Genomic DNA, 23,735 nt, shown 5'->3' with positions numbered 1-23,735 from the left:
TCCTTCCCAGGCTACTCTGGGCCCATGCCGTCTTACCTCACAGTGACCTGGGTGCCAGGATGTTCCTGGGACACAGGCACTGGGCACCTATGTATGCAAATTAACCACCATCATTTTGGGGTTAATTTGCATTCTCACTCTGATTGGCTATGGGTGTAGTGAAAGTACCGTCAATTTACATGTTTGTCTATTATTAGGTAAGATGGATGGATGGATGGATGGATGGATGGATGGATAGCTAGCTAGCTTTTGGTAGGTAGGTAGGTAGGTAGGTAGGTAGGTAGGTAGATAGATAGATAGGTAGATAGGTAGATAGATAGGTAGGTAGGTAGGTAGGTAGATAGATAGATAGATAGATAGGTAGGTAGGTAGGTAGGTAGGTAGATAGATAGATAGATAGATAGGTAGGTAGGTAGGTAGGTAGGTAGGTAGGTAGATAGATAGATAGATAGGTAGGTAGGTAGGTAGGTAGGTAGGTAGATAGATAGGTAGGTAGGTAGGTAGGTAGATAGGTAGGTAGGTAGATAGATAGATAGATAGATAGATAGATAGATAGATAGATAGCTAGCTTTTGGTAGGTAGGTAGGTAGGTAGATAGATAGGTAGATAGATAGATAGATAGGTAGGTAGGTAGGTAGATAGATAGATAGGTAGATAGATAGATAGATAGATAGATAGATAGATAGATAGGTAGGTAGATAGATAGGTAGATAGATAGATAGATAGATAGATAGATAGATAGATAGGTAGGTAGATAGATAAATAGATAGGTAGGTAGGTAGATAGGTAGGTAGGAAGATAGATAGATAGATAGATAGATAGATAGATAGATAGATAGATAGTAGGTAGATAGATAGATAGGTAGGTAGGTAGGTAGGTAGATAGATAGATAGATAGATAGATAGATAGATAGATAGATAGATAGATAGCTTTTGGTAGGTAGGTAGGTAGCTAGCTAGCTAGCTTTTGGTAATTCTCCTGGGAACCAGTTATTTAAGTAATCAGCCTTATGGAATGAGAAAAATCAAAGAGAATTCAAATCAAATGGTATTGAATTGGATCTTTATTTTTTTCTTTTTTTCTTTTTATTTCAGAGAGAGGAAGGGAAAGATAAATAGAAACATCAATGATAAGAGAGAATCGTCCACCGGCTGCCTCCTGCATGCCCCCTACTGGGGATCGAGCCTGCAACCCAGCCATATGCCCTGTCCAGAAATAGAACCATGACCTCCTAATTCATAGGTTGATGTTCCACCACTGAGCAACACTGGTCGGGCAACTTTTGAACTTTTTTTTTTTTTAATATATTTTTATTGCTTTCAGAGGAAGGAAGAGAGATATAGAAACATCATTGATGAGAGAGAATCATTGATTGGCTGCCTCTTGCATGCCCCTCACTGGGGACTGAGCCCACAACCCAGGCATGTGCCCTTGACCAGAATCGAACCTGGGACCCTTCAGTCCGTAGGCCGGCGCTCTGTCCACCAAGCCAAACAAGCCAGGGCAACTTTTGAACTTTTAATTCATTCTTTCAGTAGTATTTATTGAGCACCTGCCATATGTCTGGTATTAGCAGTGAATACACCAACAAAGTCCTACCATCAGTGAGCTTATATGCCAGTAGTTGTTATTACACTTCCTATTTATATTATGAAACTAGAGGTCCAGTGCATGAAAATTCATGCAGTGGAAGGGAGGGTCCCTCCGATCAGGGGAAGGCGACGCCCCCATCACACCTCTGCTGCTGCCTCTGCCGGCAGCACAAGCCTTGGCCAGCCCTGGTTACCTGAGCCTCAGATGGCCCTGGGCTTCAGCTGGGCAGCTGACATTCGAGGCTTGCCTGCACCTTGGGCCGGCCCTGGGCGGCTGGGAAGCTGACATCTGAGGCTTGCCTGTGCCTCAGGCTTTGGCTGGGCAGCCAACATCCAAGGCTTGCCTGTGCCTCAGGCTGGCCCTGGGCGGCTGGGTAGCTGCCATCCGAGGCTTGCCTGCACCTCGGGCCGGCCCTGGGCGGCTGAGGGGACTGGGGGACTCCAGAGGCAGGCACCCCGGCAGGGCAGCGGGGACTGGGTGCCGCCATCTTGTGGCTGTGGGCATCGCCATCTTTGAAGGAGTGGCAGTCAATTAGCATATTACCTCCTTATTGACTGTGGGCACTGCCATCTTTGAGGGCGGGGCATCATTTAGCATATTCCCTCCTTACTGGCTGTGGGCGCCACCATCTTTGTGATGGCGTGAGGGTCAATTAGTATAGTCCCTCTTTATTAGATAGGATATTTTATATTAAGATAAATTCATATTATAAAAGTTTGTGTATCTACATATTTAATTATATTTCAGGTTTAGTAACTTAATGTTTTTTTAATTTTTTCTTTAACTTGATAACTATATTTAAAATGTAAATTTTTGTGTGGAATACTTTGTTTTTCTACCTCTTTCCTGTAAATTTAATAGTGCACCTCTTATGATAGAAAACAAGAGTAAATTCAAAAGTGAGATGTCTTATTTGTCAACATGGATTTAAAACTTAGTATAACCAAGTATGACTTTTCATGTTTTTTCCCTTTAGGCAAAGTTATTTTACTTGATAGCCAAGTAACTTTTCTTCAGTTCTTTCCTAAATCTGCTATAAAACTCTTTACTCAAAGAAGGAGTTTATTGTAGAAAAAAAAGTATATATCAATGAGTATAAAATTAGCACATATAGCCCTTGAACAACACAGAATTTGGGGGTGCCAACCCTCACACAGTAAAACATCCATGTGTGTTTTCTTTTTAACTTCTACTCGGCGAAAGATACTTTTTTTTTTTAATCCTCATCTGAGGATATGTTGTTTTCTTTTTTCATTGATTTTCTTTTTTTTTCTTTTTTCATTGATTTTAGAGAGAGGAAGGGGGAGAGAGAGAGAGAAACATCATCAATCAGTTGCCTCCCATACATCTCCCTACCGCGAATCGAACCTGCAACCTTTTGGTGTACAGCAAGCATGTCAAACTCATGACCCACAGGCCACATGCCTCATTTATTTGGCCCGTGTTAGCCTTTGAGTTTGACATGGTTAGTGTACAGGATGATACTCCAGCCAACTGAACCATCTACCTAGGGCTACATGTAACTTTCGACTCCCCAAAACTTAGCCATAGTTGTTTCTTGGATTGTGTAGGGTATTGGTTCCAGGATCTTCTATAGATACCAAAATCCGTGGATACTCAAGTCCTTTATATAAAATGGTGTAGAACAACACATACAGTGGACCCTCTCCAATTGTTGAGAGTTGACTATATTGAAAAAAATTCACATATAAGTGGACCCTCACAGTTCAAACCTGTGTTGTTCAAGGGTCAGCTAGATACACAAATAGTGAAATCAGATTATTGAACTGTTCTAATGTTAAATGCATATTGTAAGATTATAATTGCTGTTGTGTCTAGTAGTTATAATTTAATCGTTTTCTTAAGAGTGTAAATATTCAAATTTCTTTCCATTATAGTATGTTGTTTAGAGCTTGAAAAAAATAACCCATGATTTTTCTTCAGTCTTCACTAGGCTCATCTACTTCTTCATTCCAGTCAGTGGGTTCCTATGGACCTTTTGGCAGGATGTCGACATACAGTCAGTTCAGTCCAAGTTCATTAGTCGGGCAGCAATTTGGTGCTGTTGGTGTTGGTACGTTTTTCTTTTTTTTTCTTTTTATAACCACATGTTTTTAGACATCTTGTTTGGTATTCTTTTTGTAGCCTGTTACTGTATTTTAAAGGCTTTATTTAATGTCCTCATTGACCAGTGGTTCTAAAATGGTCATTTCTTGGCCCTGGCCAGGTAGCTCAGTTGGTTAGAATGTCATCTCAATCTGCCAAGGTTGTGGTCCAGTCAGGGCACATACAAGAATCAACCAATGAATGCATAAATAAGAGAAACAACAACATCGATATTTCTCTTTCTCTCTTTCCGTCTCTCCTTCTCCACTTCTCCCATTCCCTCTCTCACCTTTTCTCCCTCCCGCCCTTCTTCCCTCTTTAAAATCAATAAATAAAATGGTCATCTCTTAAGAGTCACTTTTAAAAAACACAAAAAACCTGGATATATCCAATGATCAGATTTCATTGAATGTTATTTTAAGTTTACATAAGATATATACATTTAAAATAAATATTTTTTCAATAGAATAGATTTTCAAAAAGGGATTGGAGGTAATGACATTGTGATTAGGGAATATTAATGCCATAAAGGAGTATTTATGTTACGTTGAATGTGGGTGATTATCCCATCACCTATGGAAGATGCTCACATATAGCATATTTGGGGGACTTGGTGCTTTGTTTATAATAACAATGTTTTAGAAATATGACACTATACAGAAAATGTGTAGGAGGGCTGGGCTAATAACAAACAGTTCTACTTACAAGGACAAAGGCCATTCATTGTGTGCAAAAGCTAAATGTAATCAGATCAACTTGGTGTTGAGTTTTTTTTGTTTTGTTTTTATGTCTTAGTATGCTAATGAGTTTTGTTAAAATTAATTTATTTTTTATATAATTGTAACTTTTCAAGTATGTAAATGTTTGACTTACTCACAAAATAAAAAAGGATAGGGACAAAGCTGAATCCCAAAATTGAATGAATATAAGCTGAAACAACTGGTATTAAGTATATATCAAATCAATAACAATAGCCACACAGAAAAAAAGTATTTAATTCAAGTAACTTTTACACTCTTAGTGGGATATATGATAGTAAGTAGAACTATTAAAAAATTTTGACTTGGGGTTTGTAATTGGTAGTGGTATTGGTGTTAATTTTGAAACTATTTTTTAAAATATATTTTTGTTAATTTCAGAGAGGAAGGGAGGGAGAGACAGAAATATGAGTGATGAGAAAGAATCATTGATTGGCTGCCTCCTGCACATCCCCCACTAGGGATCGAGCCTGCAACCCAGGCATATACTCTGACTAGGAATCAGGAATCAAACTGTGACTTCCTGGTTCATAGGTCTGCACTCAATCACTGAGCAACACCGGCCAGGCAATTTTGAAACCAACTTGTATGTATAATGGGGTAGGGAAAATTAGTAGTATGTTGATGTTGTTGGGAAGTGGTGTGGAGAAGGCATCTAAAAATATGGAATGGGGAAGGTACGGAAGAACCCTGTGATGTTGAAGGTGAATTAGAGGTATAAGAATTAACTCAATTTTTCAAAAACTGCTTATTTCCTGACTGACAGGCCTAGAAGCAGTGATATCCAGTAGCAAAGAACATGTGTAGACCCTGTTTTTGGTTTCTAAATACCATTCCCCACTAAAAGAAGGGGAACCAATGCTCTTTTTTAACAGAAAAATACCAGCTAATAAAAGTAAGGAATGCCGAAACCGGTTTGGCTCAGTGGATAGAGCGTCGGTCTGCAGACTGAAGGGTCCCAGGTTCGATTCTGGTCAAGGGCATGTACCTTGGTTGCAGGCACATCCCCAGTAGGGGGTGTGCAGGAGGCAGCTGGTCGATGTTTCTTTCTCATCGATGTTTCTAGCTCTCTATCCCTCTCCCTTCCTCTCTGTAAAAAAATAAAAAAATAAAAAAAGTAAGGAATGATGGTTAATAGAAAATCACCATTTAATAATCTGGTGTAATAATTAGCAGCACTATTATCAGTGGATGCTGAAATCATTGAGTGAATGGTGTTGAAACAGTATATTAAAATGGCCTTAAGGTATTCATTCCACAATTTACTTACTAATTACAAAGTGGGGGGGGGGGGGGCCCTGAGTGTTGTGCCTTTATAATGGAACTAGAGGCCCAGTGCATGGGATTCATACACTGGTGGGGGGTGTGACCTGCGGGGATGGGCCCGCTGTGGGAGCACTGCTCCTCCCAGTCAGCTGAGCAGCTGTGGGCCCACCCTCTGAGCGGCTGCTCCCTGGTCCGGCATCTTCTGTGGAGCCAGAGCACTCGCCTCTCTAAGGGACCTGGTTGGGGCCGGGCCCAAGAAAAATAGCACTTAGAGGCAGCAGAGTAGGCCTTAGTCCCGTGGCAGCCACAAACTGCCTCCCAGACTCCAGGGTCAGTTCTGCGAGCCCAGCAGCAGCCTGCGGGCTTCCAGAGGAGGCGGAGGCGGCAGGGAGTGAGGAGGAGGAGCCTGGGGCGAGGAGGCGACGATCAATCGCAGCCCGGGTTCCTGCCCAGCAGCCCGGGGTTCGCAGTGGGAGCAACTGCTCATTCCAGTCAGCCAAGTGACACTCACACTGTGGTAGCGCACTGACCACCAGGGGGGCAGCTCCTGCATTGAGCATCTGCCCCTTGGTGGTCAGTGCGCGTCATAATGACTGGTCTACCGGTGGTTTGGTCGTTCAGGCATTACATCGCTGGACTTTTATTATATAGGATGTTATATAGGATGATTTGATAGTCACCATCTTAATCAAATTGTCAAGTTTGACATTGCCATCTTACCTTATAATAGACAAATATGCAAATTGACCACACCTTCGCTACGCCCAAGCCACGCCCACCAACCAAGCCACGCCCATCAACCACGCCCACCAGGAAACCGTTGCAGGGAAGCTGGGGTGCAGCGGAGCCCAAGGCCTGGAAAGCCGCCCGGGGCTTTCCGGGCCTTGGGCGCCAGCGGGGTGCCTGCTCCGATGGCAGGAGCGAGCCGACCTGGGGGGTCGGCTCGCTCCTGCGATCGGGTCGCAGGGACGCTGGGGTGCGGCGGAGCCCAAGGCCCGGAAAACCGCCCGGGCTTTCCCGGCCTTAGGCGCCAGCGGGGTGCAGCCGAGCCCAAGGCCACCGCCCAGGGCCAAGCCGGGACCCTGAAAGAAGGTAGAAGGCGGTGGCCACAGCCAAGGCCTGGGTCCCCGGTGCCGGCAGAAAACTGGTGCAGGCAGCCAGGTGAATGAAGGTCTATTGCACGAATCTTCGTGCAAACGGGCTACTAGTAGTTAAATAATTAAATGTCTCTTGATGTAATGATATAGGGGGAGGGGAAAGGGTTACCCAGCTTGACCTCTGTGATGTTCCTGTGATGTTCTTGCTGAAAATGCACATTCTAATTGTGAAGAAATGTTACATATATATCCAGAAGTCCAATCTCTTCAAAGAATTCAGTGTTGTGAAATACAGAGAGACTTGGGGAGACTAAAGAGACATAGCATCCAAATATGTAATTAGATCTGGGTTTTGTAAAAAAGTTTATCTGAAGAACATTGTAGGAACTTTGGGTATGTTGGATGGTGTTATTTTGTTGATTTTCCTAAATGTGGTAATGATTTTGTGGTTAACCATGTAAGAGAATGTCTTTTTATTGGAGAGATAGTTTTGAAGTATTTAAGGGTGTTTATATTCTACATTGGCAAAAGAGAAATGTGTATATCGTAAAGAAATAAAGAAAGAGTAGGCCTAGAAAGATGAATTTAGATAAAGAATATATCAGTATTCAAGTGTACAGTATCAATTTTGACATAGGTTTGACATTTTTTAAAATTAAAAACTGTAAATAGTTAATTCTTTTTAGACTTATTCTTGGATAGGTGAAATAATATAACTTTGGTTCATGTACCTCCCAAAACTACTCAAGCAGTAAGACCAGTGTTAATTATACATATTAAATCTGGATATACCCTACGTTAGCTATAACTGTTTAGAATACTATTCAAATAAGAGACAATTGCAAATTATATTTTTCTTTTAAACTCCTTCACTAAATCAGATATTTGATTAACATTGGTATTATTATTGTACTTACCTCCTACTTTACTGTGAAGTCTGAATGACTTAATATGTATAAAGCATTTGAACAAAGTCTAACACATAGTGTCTACATAGTAAATATTGCTCTGCCATTCTTCATAGCCTGCCCCTCTAATCAAAGTATTTTGTGGTGATGAAATATATGTGCCTTGTAAGTGCTTTTATTTAATTTTAATATTATTGGGGGTTAATGGTGTGGTGTTCTTTGGGTATCACAGAGGCAGTGTTTTCCATGATGGTAGGGTAATTTTTGTAGTGGCAGATTCTTTTTAGATTGTTTGATTTTCATATTGGTAGGATAATTTGTCAAGTGGCTTATTAGAGAACATATATTTTAAAGTTGTGCCAGCCAGTGTTGCTCAGTAGTTGAGCGTCAACCCATGAATCAGGATGTCATAGTTCAGTTCCCTGTCAGGGCACATACCTCAGTTGCAGGCTCTTGTTTTCAATTTGTTTTTTACATCCTCACTGATAAAAAGAGACAAAGATGGACATTATCTTTATGTATAAAAGCCTAAGCGACCATTCAACCATTCGACTGGTAGCTATGACGCGCACTGACCACCAGGGGGAAGACGCTTCCACCGGTAGGTTAGCTTGCTGCTGGGGTCTGGCCGATCAGGACTGGGCAAGATGGGCCGGACATGCTCTGGACCCCTACCACGGTCCCTCCTCAACCCTGATTGTGCACCAGTGGGGTCCCTCAGCCTGGCCTGCACCCTCTCACAATTCGGGACCCCTCGGGGGATGTCAGAGAGCCGGTTTCGGCCCGATCCCTGCAAGCCAGGCTGAGGGACCCCACTGGTGCAGAATATGTGCACCAAGGCCTCTAGTCTATACTAATAAAAGGGTAATATGCTAATTAAACCAGGAGACCTTCCAGACAAAGCCATAGTGGCGGGACCAAGGCAGAGGTGGTTAGGGACGATCAGGCTGGGAGGGGAGGGCAGTGGGGGGCACAGTTGGGGGCGATCAGGTGGGCAGGGGACGGGCACTTGGAGGCAAGCAGGCCAGCAGGGGAGGCAGTTGGGGGCGATCAGGCTGGCAGGGAGGGCAGTTGGGAGCAATCAGGCCAGCAGGGGGTGGGCACTTGGAGGCGAGCAGGCCAGCGGGGGGGGGGGCAGTTTGGGGTGAGCAGGCTGGCAGGGGGGGCAGTTGGGGTGATCAGGCCGGCGGGGTGGGCAGTTGGTGGCGGGGGGGGCAGATGGGGGGTGATCAGGCCAACGGGGGGGGGGCAGTTGGGGGCGAGCAGGTTGTCAGGCAGAGTGGTTAGGGGCGATCAGGCAAGCAGGCAGGTGAGCAGTTAGGAGCCAGCGGTCCCAGATTACGAGAGGGATGTCAGACATTGGAGAGGGTGCAGGCTGGGCTGAGGGACAAAACCCCCACCCCCACCCCGTGCACAAATTTCGTGCACCAGGCCACTAGTATAATGATAAAGGGACACTACATCAAGAAAACATAACACTTCTTAATATATATGTACCCAATCAGAAAGCACCGAAATATGTAAAATAACTACTTACAGAACTAAAGGAAGAAACAGATCAAAGCACAATTATGGTTGGGGACCTTAATACTCCATTGACAGCTCTAGGTACTTCAAACAGAAAAAAAAAAAAATATATATATATATATATATATATATATATATATATATATATATATATATATATATATATATATATATATAAAACCCTAATATGCAAATTGACTGAATAGCAGAACAACCGAACAACCAGTCACTATGACATGCGCTGACCACCAGGGGGCGCACACGGAACATTGTGGGCGTCAGCAACAGGCAGGATGGTAGAGCAGGTGAGCGGGGCGCCAGACTAAGGCGGGGTGCAAGTCCCTGTCATCAGGGCGAGCCTCTGGTGGTTACTGAAAATGCTTTGTTCCTGCGCGCTGCAGTCGGCACTCGCACCTGCTGCCGGGCCAACCCCTCTCACATCTGCTGCCGCCGCCAAAGCCACTGCTCGCAACTGCTGCCAGCGCCCGGCGCCAGCCCCAATCACTCAGCACCAGAATTGAACCTGGAACCCTTCAGTCCGCAGACTGACGCTCTATCCACTGAGCCAAACCGGCTAGGGCAAATTAAGTCAGATTTTAAACTGTCTCTTGTTTTCAACTTGTTTTTTATATCCTCACTGATAAAAAGAGACAAAGATGGACATTATCTTTATGTATAAAAGCCGTGTGAGCGGTGTGAGCGGCAGCTGCTGGACCCCATCACCCCTTAGGGCTTCTCCATCTCCCCTTGCTCCTGAGACGCAATCAGGACCGGCAGCCACTGCTCGTGCCAGCCCCCATAGTTCCATACTATCCGCGGGTACAAGTGGGGCTGGCGCTGTAGTGTGTGGGAGCAGCAGCACCTTGAGCCTGGGGCCAGCAGTTGGGGCTGGGTGGGGGCATGAAGGATGGGCCAAGACCCGCTTCTGTGCCCACCGCAGCCTCGCGCCCACAGTTCCTTTCAAGGTGCACGAATTCGTGCACTGGGCCCCTAGTAAAGAAATATCAGCCTTAAATGACACATTGGACCAAATGGGTATAATTGACGTTTACAGAGCCTTTCATCCCAGAATATCAGATTATACATTCTTCTCCAGTGCACATGAAACATTCTCACCCAAGGATTTCTTTTATGTTGTTTTAGAAAGAGAGGAAGGGGGAGAGCAACATCTATCAGTTGCCCCCCATACTCACCCCAGGGACTGAACCCTCAACCTGGGCATGTGCCCTAACCAGGAATTGAACTGGTGACCTTTCATTGCAAGGGACAACACTCAACCAACTGAGCCACACCGGCCAGGACAAGCACTATTTTTTTAAGCTAAAATAATTCTTATGTGTGACGATCAGGTCATTATTAACTTTAGTGATTTACCACCAACCCTTAGGAAAAATTAATTATCTCACAATAAATCAAGAAGCAAAGCAACCATGGCATGCTGCTTAAGGCTCATAATACAATTATGGGCAAGATGGAGGAATATTGGCTGAACAGACAGACACATGGATAAATTTTATTTTAACTGGTTAAGTAGTCAAATCATATTGCATGACGATTCTCTTAGGTCTCCAGTGTTTTGTACAGATTAATTTTTAATTGAGTTTGATGAATACCTAGAAGGCATGCTTATGAACTTTACAGTTAGCACAAAGCCGGGGGTTATTTCATGCATTAGAGCTAACAGACTAAAGGGTTGTTAAAGATGTACTTTAGTAAAGTGTGAAAGAGCAGAGGTTATCAGACTGATTAAAAAAAAAAAAAAGATCAAGTTATATGATGTTTACTAGAGGCCCAGTGCACAGATTCGTGCACTGGTGGGGTCCCTCGGCCTGGACTGCCAAGGGGCCCTGGACATCCCCTGAGGGGTCCCTGATTGTAAGAGGGCGCAGGCCAGGGCGAGGGACCCCACTAGTGTATGATCAGAGCCAGGGAGGGACTACGGGAGGGCTCCAAAGCATGTCCGGCCCGTCTCGTCCAATCCCAATTGGCCAGACCACAGCAGCAAGCTAACCTACCTGTTGGTGTGTCTGCCCCGTGGTGGTCAGTGCGCATCATAGCGACTGGTCAAACGGTCAGACACTTAGCATGTTGGGCTTTTATTATATAGGATTATATTGGATGAGAGAATCACTGAAAGACAGAAATAGCCACAACATATCACACAAACACTGATAATAAAACTGTTAGGTAAGTGAACATCAGACAAAACAGCTTAAAGCTGAGGAGTACTATCAGAGATAAAGAGTGATTCTTCATGATGGCACAGAGAGCAGGCAGTTCATCAGGAAGTTATAACCTAAATGTGTGTGTAACTTTTTTAAAAATAGAATACCCAACTATTGCAGAAAATAGATTCTTTTTAAATAAAAATAGACCAGTCAATGGGATAGATCAAATCCTGGGCCGTAAAACAAGTACATTAAATTCAGAATGATAGAAAGCATTCATGGTCTCTTCTCATGTCACAAAGAAATTAAATTTGGAATTAATAATGATAACTTGAAAATATCCAAATAATTGGAAATTGAGAAAACTTGTAAATCACTAATGAATCAAACAAGCAATCATATGGGAAATTAGCAAAAAACAATTTTTTTAATTTAAAGTTTATTAAAATGATACAACTCTCATAGCAGTAGGTTTACAGATCTCCTAGGACAAAGGAAACTAAGGAGAAAAATAAATGGGAATTCATCAAAATAAAGAGCTTCTGCACAGAAAAAAAAAATCAACAAACTGAAAAGAGAACTCACTGGATGGGAGAACATATTTGGCAATGATACATCTGATAAAGGATTAATATCCAAAATATATAAAGAACTCATACAATCCAATTAAAAGGAAGACAATCCAATTAAAAAATGGGCAAAGGATCTAAATAGACACTTCTCCAAAGTGGACATACAGATCACCAAGAGACATGAAAAATTGCTCAGAGTCACTAATCATCAGAGAGCTACAAATTAAAATGACAATGAGGTATCACCTCACACCTGTCAGAATGACTACCATCAACAGATGACAAGTGCTGGCGAGGATGTGGAGAAAAGGGAACCCTAGTACACTGTTGGTGGGAATGCAGAATGGTGCAGCCATTATGGAAAACAGTATGGAATTTCCAAAAAAAATTAAATATGAAACTGCCATTTGAACCAGTGATCTCACTTCTAGGAATATATCCTAAGAAACCCAAAACACCAATCAGAAAGAAAGTATGCACCCCTATGTTCATAGCCGCACAATTTACAATAGCTTAGGTCTGGAAACAGCCCAAGTGCCCATCATTTGGGGAATAGATAAAAAAGCCGTGATACATTTATACCAGGCGTCCTCAAACTATGGCCCGCGGGCCACATGCGGGTGTTTTTGCCGTTTTGTTTTTTTACTTCAAAATAAGATATGTGCAGTGTGCATAGGAATTTGTTCATAGTTTTTTTTAAACTATAGTCCAGCCCTCCAACGGTCTGAGGGACTGAACTGGCCCCCTGTTTAAAAAGTTTGAGGACCCCTGAATTATATACCATGGAATATTATGTAGCAGTAAGAAAGAAGGATCTCTTACCTTTTGAGACAGCATGGAGGGACCTGGAGAGTATTATGCTTAGCAAAAATAAGCCAGTCAGAAACACAGGTACCACATGATCACACTCATGTGGAATTTAATGAACAAAATAAACTGATGAACAAAATAGATCCAGAGGCATACAAGCATAGAACAGACTGCGGAATCTCAGAGGGAAGGCAGGAGAAGGAGGGTGGATGAGAAATGATCAACCAAAGAACTTGTATGCATATACGCGTAACCCATGAACAAAGACAATAGAGTGGTGAAGTCCTGGGGTGAGCGGTGGGGGGATGGACTAGAAGGGTTAATGGGGGGGAAAGGGAACATATATAATACTTTCAACGATAAAGATTTTTTTGGGGGGAGGGAAGACTAACTTTATTTTAACAATAAAGATTTAAATAAGTTTATAAAATGCAGCATGCCACAATTGCAATTGAGCTTAAGCATTGCTGCTGAGGGAAAATTTCATGCCTTTAACTACATATATTAGAAAACAAGAATGTTTTAAAATCAGTATTGTAAGCTGTCAGCTTAAGCTAGAAAAAAAGGAAACTTAGTCCAAAAGTAGCAGAAGGAAGAAAAAATTTAAAGCAGAAAACAAAATAGTAGAAACAAGCCAAAATATATATAACATCAACAAAGCCAGGAGTTGGTTCTTTAAAATTTTTCATAAAATTAATAAGCCCTTATCAAGACTGATCAAGACAGCCCTAACCCGTTTGGCTCAGTGGATAGAACTTTGGCCTGTGGACTGAATGGTCCCAGGTTTGATTCTAATTAAGGGCATGTACCTTGGTTGCGGGCACATCCCCAGGAGTGGGTGTGCAAGGAGGCAGCTGATCAGTGTTTCTCTCTCATCGATGTTTCTAACTTTCTATCCCTTTCCCTTCCTCTCTGTAAAAAAATCAATAAAATATTTTATTTTTTTTTAAAGAGACTGATTAAGACAGAAAGGAGGACCCACATCACCAATATCAGTTGGTTTGGAGCATCGTCCTGTACAACAAAATGTTGCAGGATTGATCCCCTGTGGGTCGGGAGGCAACTGTTCAATGTTTCTCTCTCACATTTCTCCTCTCTCAAAAATCAATAAACATATACTTGGGTGAGGAAAATTTTTTTTTTAACTGAAGCCCTGGCCTGGGTTGCTCAGTAGTTAAGAGCACACCAAAGGGTCTCAGGTTCAATTCCTGGTCAAGGACATGTTCCCGAGTTGTAGGTTTGCTCCCTCCCACTTCCCTCTTTTCCACTGTCTGAAAAACAGTGCAAAAAAAATCCCCAGGTGAGAATAAACAACAAAAAAAGAAAGAGTAGACATCACTATAGATCCTAAAAGAATATGAAAATATTGTGAATAGTGTCAATAAATTTGACATCTTAGGTAAATTCCTTTGAAAATAAAACTTTCCTAATCTAACATAACAGGAAATAAAATCTCAAAGAAAAAAGCTGTTAAAGAAATTGAAACTGGAACAATCTCTCACAAAGAAAATTCTAGACTGTTTGCTTTACTGATAAATTCTACCACTTAAGGAAGAAATAATTTTACCAGTCTTAACACAAATTCTTTGAGAGAATAAAGGAAGAGGAATACTTCCTAACCAAATAACTGTGGCAACCTGATGTCATTACAGGAAAAAAATATTACAGCTCACCATCTCCCATGAACACACATGTAAAAATTCTTAACACAATATTAGCAGTGGAAGCTAGCAATTCATAAAAAGGAGAGTATATAATGACAAAGTCGGGTTTATCAACTACTAAGAAATAGGAGGGAATCCTAAATTTGATCAGTGAAATGAAAAAGCTTACATTATGGTGAAATAATGAATGCATTTCCCTTGGGGTAAGGAATAAAAAGCAAAGGCAAATTTGTCTCAATATTTTATTTAATGTTGTAGAAGACCTCAATTCAATAAGGCAAGAAAAAAATAAAAGATTTAAAGAATGAAAAGGAAGAATTAAAAGTCTTTATTTGAAGGTGACATGATTGTGTACATAGAAAATGCAAAGGGCCCTGGCTGGTTTTTCTCAGTGGGTAGAGCATCGGCCTGCGGACTGAAGGGTCCTGGGTTTGATTTTGGTCAAGGGCACATGCCTGGGTCTTGGGCTCGATCCCCATTAGGGGGTGTGCAGGAGGCAGCCAATCCATGATTGTCTCTCTCTCTGAAATCAATAAAAATGTATTTTTTTACCGAAACCGGTTTGGCTCAGTGGATAGAGCATCGGCCTGCGGACTGAAAGGTCCCAGGTTCGATTCTGGTCAAGGGCATGTACCTTACTTGCGGGCACATCCCCGGTGGGGGGTGTGCAGGAGGCAGCTGGTCGATGTTTCTAGCTCTCTATCCCTCTTCCTTCCTCTCTGTAAAAAAATCAATTAAAAAAATATATTTTTAATGTATTTTTTTTAAAAAAGAAAATGCAAAGGAATATTCAAACCACTAGAATGAATACGTGAATTTACATAGTAAGGAGATAAGTGGTAAATATACAACAATCAACTGTAAACCCATGGACATGGACAATGGGTATTGAAGGCCAAGGGATGGGGAGGTGGTACCAGGTAGAAGGGGACAAATGAGAGACATCTGCAATATTGTCAAAATTAAAAATTTTAATAAAAAGGTAAAATAATGCCCTGGCCAATGAGCTCAGTGGTTAAAGCATCAGCCCTCCTCCCACCAAAGTGTCGCAGGTTCGATTCCTAGTCAAGGGCGGATACCTGGGTTTCAGGTTCAATCCCCAGCCCTAGTTGGGGTGGGTACAGGAGACAACCAATCCATGTGTCTCTTTCACCTCAATGTCTCTCTCTCCCTCCCTCCCTCCCCTCCTTACACACACCCCCCTCCCTCACTTTCTACTCTAAAAATCAATGGAAAAAATATCCTCTGGTGAGGATTAAATAAATAAATGAATGAATAAAATCAACTGTATTTCTACTTGTATTCTATGATTATATGTATGTGTATTCTAGTAGAGACGGATTGGCAAACTATGGCCTGTAAACCAAATTCAACCAGCCTCCTATTTGAACACAACACTCATTTATTTACATGTAGTCTATGTCTGCTTTTACAATACAAGGACAGAGTTGGGTAGTTACAACAGATCATATGGTCTGAAAAGCCTAAAATATATTAACTATCTGGCCAATTACAGATAAAGGTTGTTGACACCTGATTTAGAACAGATTATTTGGAAATAAAATGTAACATGCAACACAGCTTACAATAGCATCAGTAACATCAGGTGCCAGGAATAAATATAACAAAAGATATTTTTAAACCTCTACAATAGTGGTTTTCAATGGAGGGGAATTTTACCTTCCATCCTCAGGAGACATTTGGTAATGTGTGGACACATTTTTGGTTGTCACAACTAGAGGCTACCACTGGTATCTAGTGGGTAGAAGCCAGGAATACTACTTAACATCCTACAATGCATAGACAACCCCTCACAACAAAGAATTATCTGGCCCAAAATGTCAGTAGTGCTGAAGTTAAGAACACTGCTATACGTCGGCCTGCGGATTGAAGGGGGTCCTAGGTTCATTTCCGGTCGGGCACATGCCTGGTTATGGGCTTGAACCCCAGTAGGGGGTGTGCAGGAGTCAGCCAATCAATGATTCTCATCATTGATATTCATCTCTCTCTCTCCCTTCCTCTCTGAAATCAGTAAAAACCATATTTTTTTTTCGTTGGCCTGTGGACTCAAAGGTCCCAGGTTTGATTCCGGTCAGGGGCACATGCCGGAGTTGCCAGCTCAATCCCCAGTAAGAGGTGTGCAGGAGACAGCCAATGAATGATTCTCTCTCATCATTGATGTTTCTATCTCTCTCCCTCTCCCTGCCTCTGAAATCAATAAAAAATATATACATTTTCTTAAAAAGTACACTGCTCTACAATGAAAACCACAAAACATTGCTGAGAGAAATTAAAGATTAAATCAATAGAGAGTTAATCCATGCTTATGGCTTGAAAGATTCACTATTTTTAAGATGACTTTTTCCCCAAAATTGATTTACAGATTGAACGTAACCCTGATCAAAATCTAATCAGACATTTTAAAAATAGCAATTGACATGCCGATTCTAATATTTATATGGAAATACAAAACCTAGATTAACAAAAACAGTCTTGAAGAAGGAAAAGCTTTAGATTGTTACTCAATTTCAAGATTTACTATAAAGTTATAGTATCAGAATAGTGCATTATTGGCACGAACACATCAGGAATAAAGAAATAGACTCACTTAGCCGAAACCGGTTTGGCTCAGTGGATAGAGCGTCGGCCTGCGGACTGAAAGGTCCCAGGTTCGATTTCGGTCAAGGGCATGTACCTTGGTTGTGGGCACATCCCCGGTGGGGGGTGTGCAGGAGGCAGCTGGTCGATGTTTCTCTCTCATCGACGTTTCTAGCTATCCCTCTCCCTTCCTCCCTGTAAAAATCAATAAAAAATATATTAAAAAAAAAAGATTAAACAACTTCCTTGTTTAAAAAAAAAAAAAAAAAGAAATAGACTCACTTAAATCCTGATATTAAAATAAAGATGGCCAGTGTGGCTGAGCATCATTCCATATATCAGAAGGTTGCCGTTTGGATTACAGATCAGGACATGCCTGCTTTGCCGGTGGATCCCCCAGTAGGGGATGTGCAGGAGGCAGCTGATCGATGTTTCTCTCTCCCCCTCTCTCTCTAAAAATCAATAATATTAAAAAGTAAAATAAAGATGCCAGTGCAGTACAGTGGAAAGGGGAATATCTTTTTTTAAAAATTAATTTGAGAGAAAGACATCGATTTGTTCTGCTTTTTTATGCATTCATTGGTGGTTTCTTGTATGTGCCCTCCCTGGAGGTCAAACCTGAATTTGGTTCACAGGCCATACCTGTCTGTACTAGAATCCGCCTGCGGACACATGTGGGAGGCAACCAATGTGTCTTTCTCACATGGATGTTTCTGTCTCTCCCCCTCCCTTCCACTTTCTAAAAATAAATAGAAAAAATATCCTCAGGTGAGGATTAACAACAACAACAAAAGATGGATGGATACACTTCTGGGCAGTAGACTGGTGAAAAGGAAAGTGATGAGAGAAGAGGTAGACAGATGAGAAGGCCATGTAAACTGAGGTGTGTAGGTAGTTTGAACTTTTATCTATAGAGCAGTGAAAAGCCATCAGCATTGTAGTAATATTATATTTATATCATAAAATATTATTGGTTACCATATTTAGATTGGATTTAGGGATGGGAGAAGGACTATAGAAATATTTATATTTTGTTGTACATGCTTCCTAGAGAAAACCTGCATAGATTAAATAGTAAGAAGAGAGCACAGCATATGAAAATTTAATGATTGCCCTGGCCGGTGTGGCTCAGTTGGTTGTATCTCATCCTGTGCACTGAAAGGTTGCCAGTTCTGTTCCTGGTCAGGGCACATGCCTAGATTTGGGGCTCGATCCCCAGTGGGAGACGTGTAGGAGGCAGCTGATTGATGTTCCACTCTCACATCAATGTTTCTCTCTCACCCTCTCTCTAAAAAAAATCAATAAAAATATATTTTAGAAAGAATAGTTGAATGATCCATGAGTACTGTAGAAACTTAAGGAAGAAAGAAAATTGACAAACTAGTATAGCAAAAAATTGGGTCCTTTCTAGGGATTTATTACTAGCACTGATGGCCTGGTGCATGAAATTCGTGCACATTAAAAGGAAATTAATTAGAGGAAATATTTTAATATTGCTATTTGCCCTTCCCCTATAATACAAGTATCAGAGATGAAAGAAAATTAGTAAAATGTATATGAAAATCTTCCTCCTGTCGGAGGCCCACCTGCGGCGCCTCGAAATCGTGCGAGACCCAGCCGGCCCCCCCTCCTTGTCAAGCCCCGCCGGGCGGGGGGCGAAGCCTCAGGTCCCCTGCCCCAGCCCAGCACCACGTAGCCTCGGGTCCCTGCTGATTGCTCGTTAAGGCTCGTTTCAGGACCTTGGCCTCCACTGTGGGCGCCGCCAGCTCTGTGACGGTGTGGCAGTCAATTTGCATATTCCCTCTTTATTGTATAGGATTACCAAAGCTCTTGTGGTTGCTTTAGGCAGATTGCAGCCCCCCACAGTGCCATCCTAAGTGGAAGCATTAAAATGGACTGATGTCCATTGTTGCCTTGGAGATGCTGGGAAAGCACATCATAAACCTGTCTGCTGATTTGGCTGTTTGTGCAGATACTTGGAATTAAAATAATTGAACCTTAATGTTGGTTAGAATGTACCATTTCTGCTACTTTATCTCATCTGGGTCCCTGCTATACCATTCACATAACTGCTTTTGACAGTATTGCACATTAGAAAAATTTTTGCATCTAGGATGCTGGATTATATGTATAGCATGCTTTTTTCCTGTATAGTATTGTCAAAGATTTCTCAAACTAATTTTTGTTACACTTTCATTAATTTTCAACATTATTAATATGTATAGGTGATACTAGAGCGTGATGAAAATTATCACTAAAATGGTACATTACTTTATATAACTTAAAGGTTTAAATTTTTTTAAAAGATTTTTTTGTCATTATAATAATCTCTTTAAGCTGGAAGCTCCTTGACATCCTTTGGAACAGAAACATCAAACAGCGGTACCCTGTCTCAAAGTAGTGCAGTTGGTTCTGCCTTTACACAGGATACAAGATCTGTGAAAACACAGTTATCTCAAGGTAAGCTATCTTTTTCTTTCATATATTTTCATTCTAAATTTCTATACTGGTTTTATCTTTTTCTGAATGTAAGAACTTTTGCAATTTGCAATGAACTGTGTAATTTTTATTTGGTTCTTTGAAATTTTTTCTCCTAATTGCTGTTGCAATAAGTATATTGTTGAAATGACTTCCACTATTTAGACTTTTTCCAGTCTTAGATCATAAAACTGAAGAAGTGACCTTTCTGTAAGTTTGACAATTTTTTGCAAAGCAAGTATAATATAAATTGTATGATTACACTTAAATATGTCAAATTAATCCTAGAGTTACCACTGAAAATGAACTCTCCTTGATTACTTTAAAATAACAGCTGAAAAAAACAAACTATTCATTATGCTCTTGCATCTTTCTTAGCATCCTCACAGGATCTAAAGCAACGATCAATGGGTGTACTGCAAGAATTTTGAAATCATATAATACCTGACTATTTAGTCAGGGGCACAGGCCTATTTTCCCTTAAATTGTCAAATGAAAGAAAAAAAATGACAACAGCCAACACAACAATAGCCATCTGGTATGAATGAATGAAAATTATACAGTACTTGGTTGTTTGTTTTTTTGTGTTTTGTTTTTTTCTCATGTCAGCAAAACATACATTTATTTTTGGTGTGCCACAGAATTTTGCTAATTAGTTTATGTGTACCATGGGATGAAAAAGGTTGAAAACTGCTGATCTAGAGCAGTGGTTCTCAGTGTAGACCACCCACAACCAAATCACCTTGAGTGCTTAAAAATGTAGATCCTGAGAACTGCATCAGAATCCTTCTACGGTCAGCATTTAATAAGCTTCTTAAACTAGCCTGTTTTTTTTCTTTTTGAAATTATATTTTTCCCTCACCCAGACTTATAGCCTTCAGTGGTCCCAAGATTCCATATCTATTTTTACTTGTTGCCAAAGTGAATGTTACTGGCTCATTGTTTTATGTAGATGTTTACTTTTAAATAAAACAATGTGAAGTCATTTCAGAAAGATGCCATAATCACAGGACAATATTTTAAAAATCTGTTGAGAATAAAATCAAGCTAATGCTAAACATAATCTTTCTTACTGTAGATATTTTGAAATAGTTGTAGTTATTGTTACTCATATTAATTTAAAATAATTTTTAAACATTCTAAAGATTTGTTATAGATTAATTAGAAATACAGTAAGTATAAGGAAAAAATTTAAATACCCACAATCTCTACCCAGAAATAACAAATATTTATATTTTGTTGTACATGCTTCCAGGCTTTTTTGTAGGTTAATTTAAGTGTGTATTTGTATGTATGTGTATTAGTTTGTTATTTTAGTTATTAATCTTTTTAAGCGTTAGTTTCCTAAACTATAAAATGGTACTTTACTGGTAACTAACAGAATTATTATGAGGATTAATTTTTTTAATGTATACAGTGCCATCAGCATCATAGTACCTAGCACATAGAACATGATCAGTAAATATTAGCTGTCTTAATGAACAGCCAACATTAACCTTAATATGGAAGCACCAGAAAAATTCTTATTAAATCATAAATAAGTATGCCTGTCATCATTGCTATTCAGCATTGTCATGGAATTTTTAGCTACATCTGCAACACGTGAAAAAGAAATGAGGCATAGTTATTAAAATTAGCATTATTTGTCAGTGCTATGAATTACTACTCGGAATTAAGAATTCACTGAATAACCTAGAACTAATAAAAGATTTAAATTAGAAGGAAAACATAATGTACAAAAGTCAATCATTGTTCTAAAACTTAACCCACTAATTATGTAATGGGGATAAAAGATGATATTCACAATAATGAGAAATTATGTAAAAAATACATAACAAGAAAGACCAATTTCTATGTTCAAAACAAAATATAACAGGGATCTAATAAGATAATATAATTAGAGAATTATTTTATTCCTAGATACAGAGATAAAGTATTGGGAAGGCTTTACTTGTCATATTAATTAAGTTTATTATAATTTCAATAAATCTAAGTGGAATGGTATGAGAACTTAATAAAACAGATACACATACTATCTTAAAAATAAACATGGAAGTATAGTTAGACATATCTGAAAAATAAAAAGCAGTGAAATAGGGCTTTCCTACTCAATAATGCATTCATAAAATAAAACAGTGCAGGAATAAATTAATAGATGAATGGAATAAAAATCAGGAAAAGATCCAAGTATAAATAAGTAATCTATATATATAAAGAGCCAGGGTCCGTAACGTCCAAAACGACCAAACAAGACAACCGAACACCAGAAGTCAGTCCTGCAGTCAACCCAGCACTAACTGCCGAGGGGGGCTGCAGATCAGGCCCGGAGAGAGAAGCAGGGTCTGATCCGCAGCCTCGTGGCAGCTATTGATCAGCCCTTGCCTCTCTTTCTCTCCGGGCCTCGCCAGCAGCCCCAGGGACTTCTGATCAGGCCCGGAGATAGGCCCAGAAACGCTGACTGGCATAGAAACTGACCAATCAGAACTAAATCTGGGTGAACTGCAAGGAGCCAATGGCTCCCTAAGAGGCGGGGCTTTTGATGCTGACTTGCATAGAAACCGACCAATCAGAACCAAATCTGGGTGAACTGCGAAGGCAGAACCTAAGGTGGGGGCTGAGGAGGGGTTTTAAGGGAATAGCTGTTTGGTGTAAGGTGTAAGAAAGCAATTCAATTTTTTAATGACCGGTTTGGCAGTATAGTGTATATGGCTGGCTATTAGTTCAGATATAGGGATTATATATTTTTGTCTGCCAAGAGCTTCTCCTCCTGCTGAAAAAGGCTTTAACCCCATTTAAGCAATCCTATCCTATGTAATCTGTCTATACTAATAAAAGGGTAACATGCTAATTAGACCAGGTTGACCAGCCATCTTCCGGTCATCTGACTTCCTTCCAGACAAAGCCATGGTGGTGGGGGCCGAGGCAGAAGCAATTAGGGGTGATTAGGCTGGTGGGGGAGGGCAGTTGGGGGCGAGATCAGGCTGTCAGGGGAGTGCCATTGGGGGTGAGATCAGGCCTGCAGGGGAGGGCACTTGGGGGCGAGATCAGGCTGGCAGTTAGGGACAATCAGGCAGGCAGAGGCAGTTAGGGGTGATCAGCCAGCAGGGGAGAGCACTTACGGGCAATCAGGCAGGCAAGCAAATTAGGGGTTAGGAACCAGCAGTCCCAGATTGAAGAGGGGTGTCCCCCAAGGGATCCCTGATTGGAGAGGGTGCAGGCTGGGCTGAGGCAACCCCCCTCCCTTGCACAAATTTCATGTACTGGGCCACTAGTTAGTATATGATAGAGATATTATTTTTAAGTTAGAGAAAGGGCAGTTGTTCAATAAATGATATTGTGACAGACAGCTGCCTGATCATTTGGGGGAAATAATTAGATTCCTTCTCTCTTTCTTAGGACTAAATTAAATTTTAAATATAAAATTTTTAAAGTACATATCTGTATATATAAAAGCCTAAGCAAACGAACGACCGGTCATCCGGTCACTATGATGCGCACTGACCACCAGGGGGCAGATCCTCAATGTAGGAGGTGCCCCCTACTGGTCATTGTGCTCCCATAGCGGGAGCACCGCTCAGCTGACTGATGGGCGCCAGATGCCGGGCTCACAGCCGGTGAGCACAGCTGTGGCGGCAAGAACCTTTCCTATCTCCACGGCAGCACTACCAAGCAGTGGTGGCAGGCACAGTGGGGCTGGGATGAGCAGGAGCAGCACAGCACCTGGCCTGGGCTCGGGCTCCTCCCCAGCCACTTGCCGCTTCGCACACTACTACATCCCTGCGGGGATCGGGCCGAAACCGGCAGGCTGAGGGACCCCACCGGTGCACAAATCTGTGCACTGGTCCTCTAGTTTATTATAAGAAAGAGGTATATTTATATAAAGAATGGCAGTCCTGGCTGGTGTGGCTCAGTCACAGGTTCAATTCCCAGTCAAGGGCACATGCCTCCTGGGTATTGGGTTTACTCCTGATCCCCTGATTGCGGTGAGTGCGGGAGGCAACCAGTCTCTCTCTCTTTCTTCCTCCCACTCTTGCTCGCTCTCTCTCTCTCTGTCTCTCTCTGTTCCTCCCTCCCTTCCACTCTCTCTGAAAAGCAATGGAAAAAATATCCTCTAGTGAGGATTAAAAAAACAATAACAAGGCTGATATGGCCTGGGAATCTACATTTTTTGCCAACGATAATTTCTGAAT

The 23,735-nt window shown here is 41.3% G+C and overlaps 1 protein-coding gene across 3 annotated transcripts in view; it reads left to right on the top strand.

The window, feature by feature from the left end:
- The window catches only part of LSM14A (LSM14A mRNA processing body assembly factor), a 64,342-nt gene that overhangs the window by 23,426 nt on the left and 17,181 nt on the right, over positions 1 to 23,735 (top strand). For 2 of the 3 annotated variants that reach the window (XM_028143042.2, XM_008139789.3), the window contains exons 3-4: positions 3,538 to 3,667; positions 19,405 to 19,527. In XM_028143042.2, coding sequence (XP_027998843.2) covers positions 3,538 to 3,667; positions 19,405 to 19,527 — 253 coding nt within the window. The remainder of the gene's footprint in view (positions 1 to 3,537; positions 3,668 to 19,404; positions 19,528 to 23,735) is intronic. The other variant, XM_054711341.1, reaches the window with a different exon arrangement.

The sequence above is a fragment of the Eptesicus fuscus genome, chromosome 21, assembly GCF_027574615.1.
Source record: "Eptesicus fuscus isolate TK198812 chromosome 21, DD_ASM_mEF_20220401, whole genome shotgun sequence".
Lineage (NCBI taxonomy): Eukaryota > Metazoa > Chordata > Mammalia > Chiroptera > Vespertilionidae > Eptesicus > Eptesicus fuscus.
The sequence above is the reverse complement of the archived record's forward strand: the minus strand, read 5'-3'. Positions and strand labels throughout refer to the sequence as shown.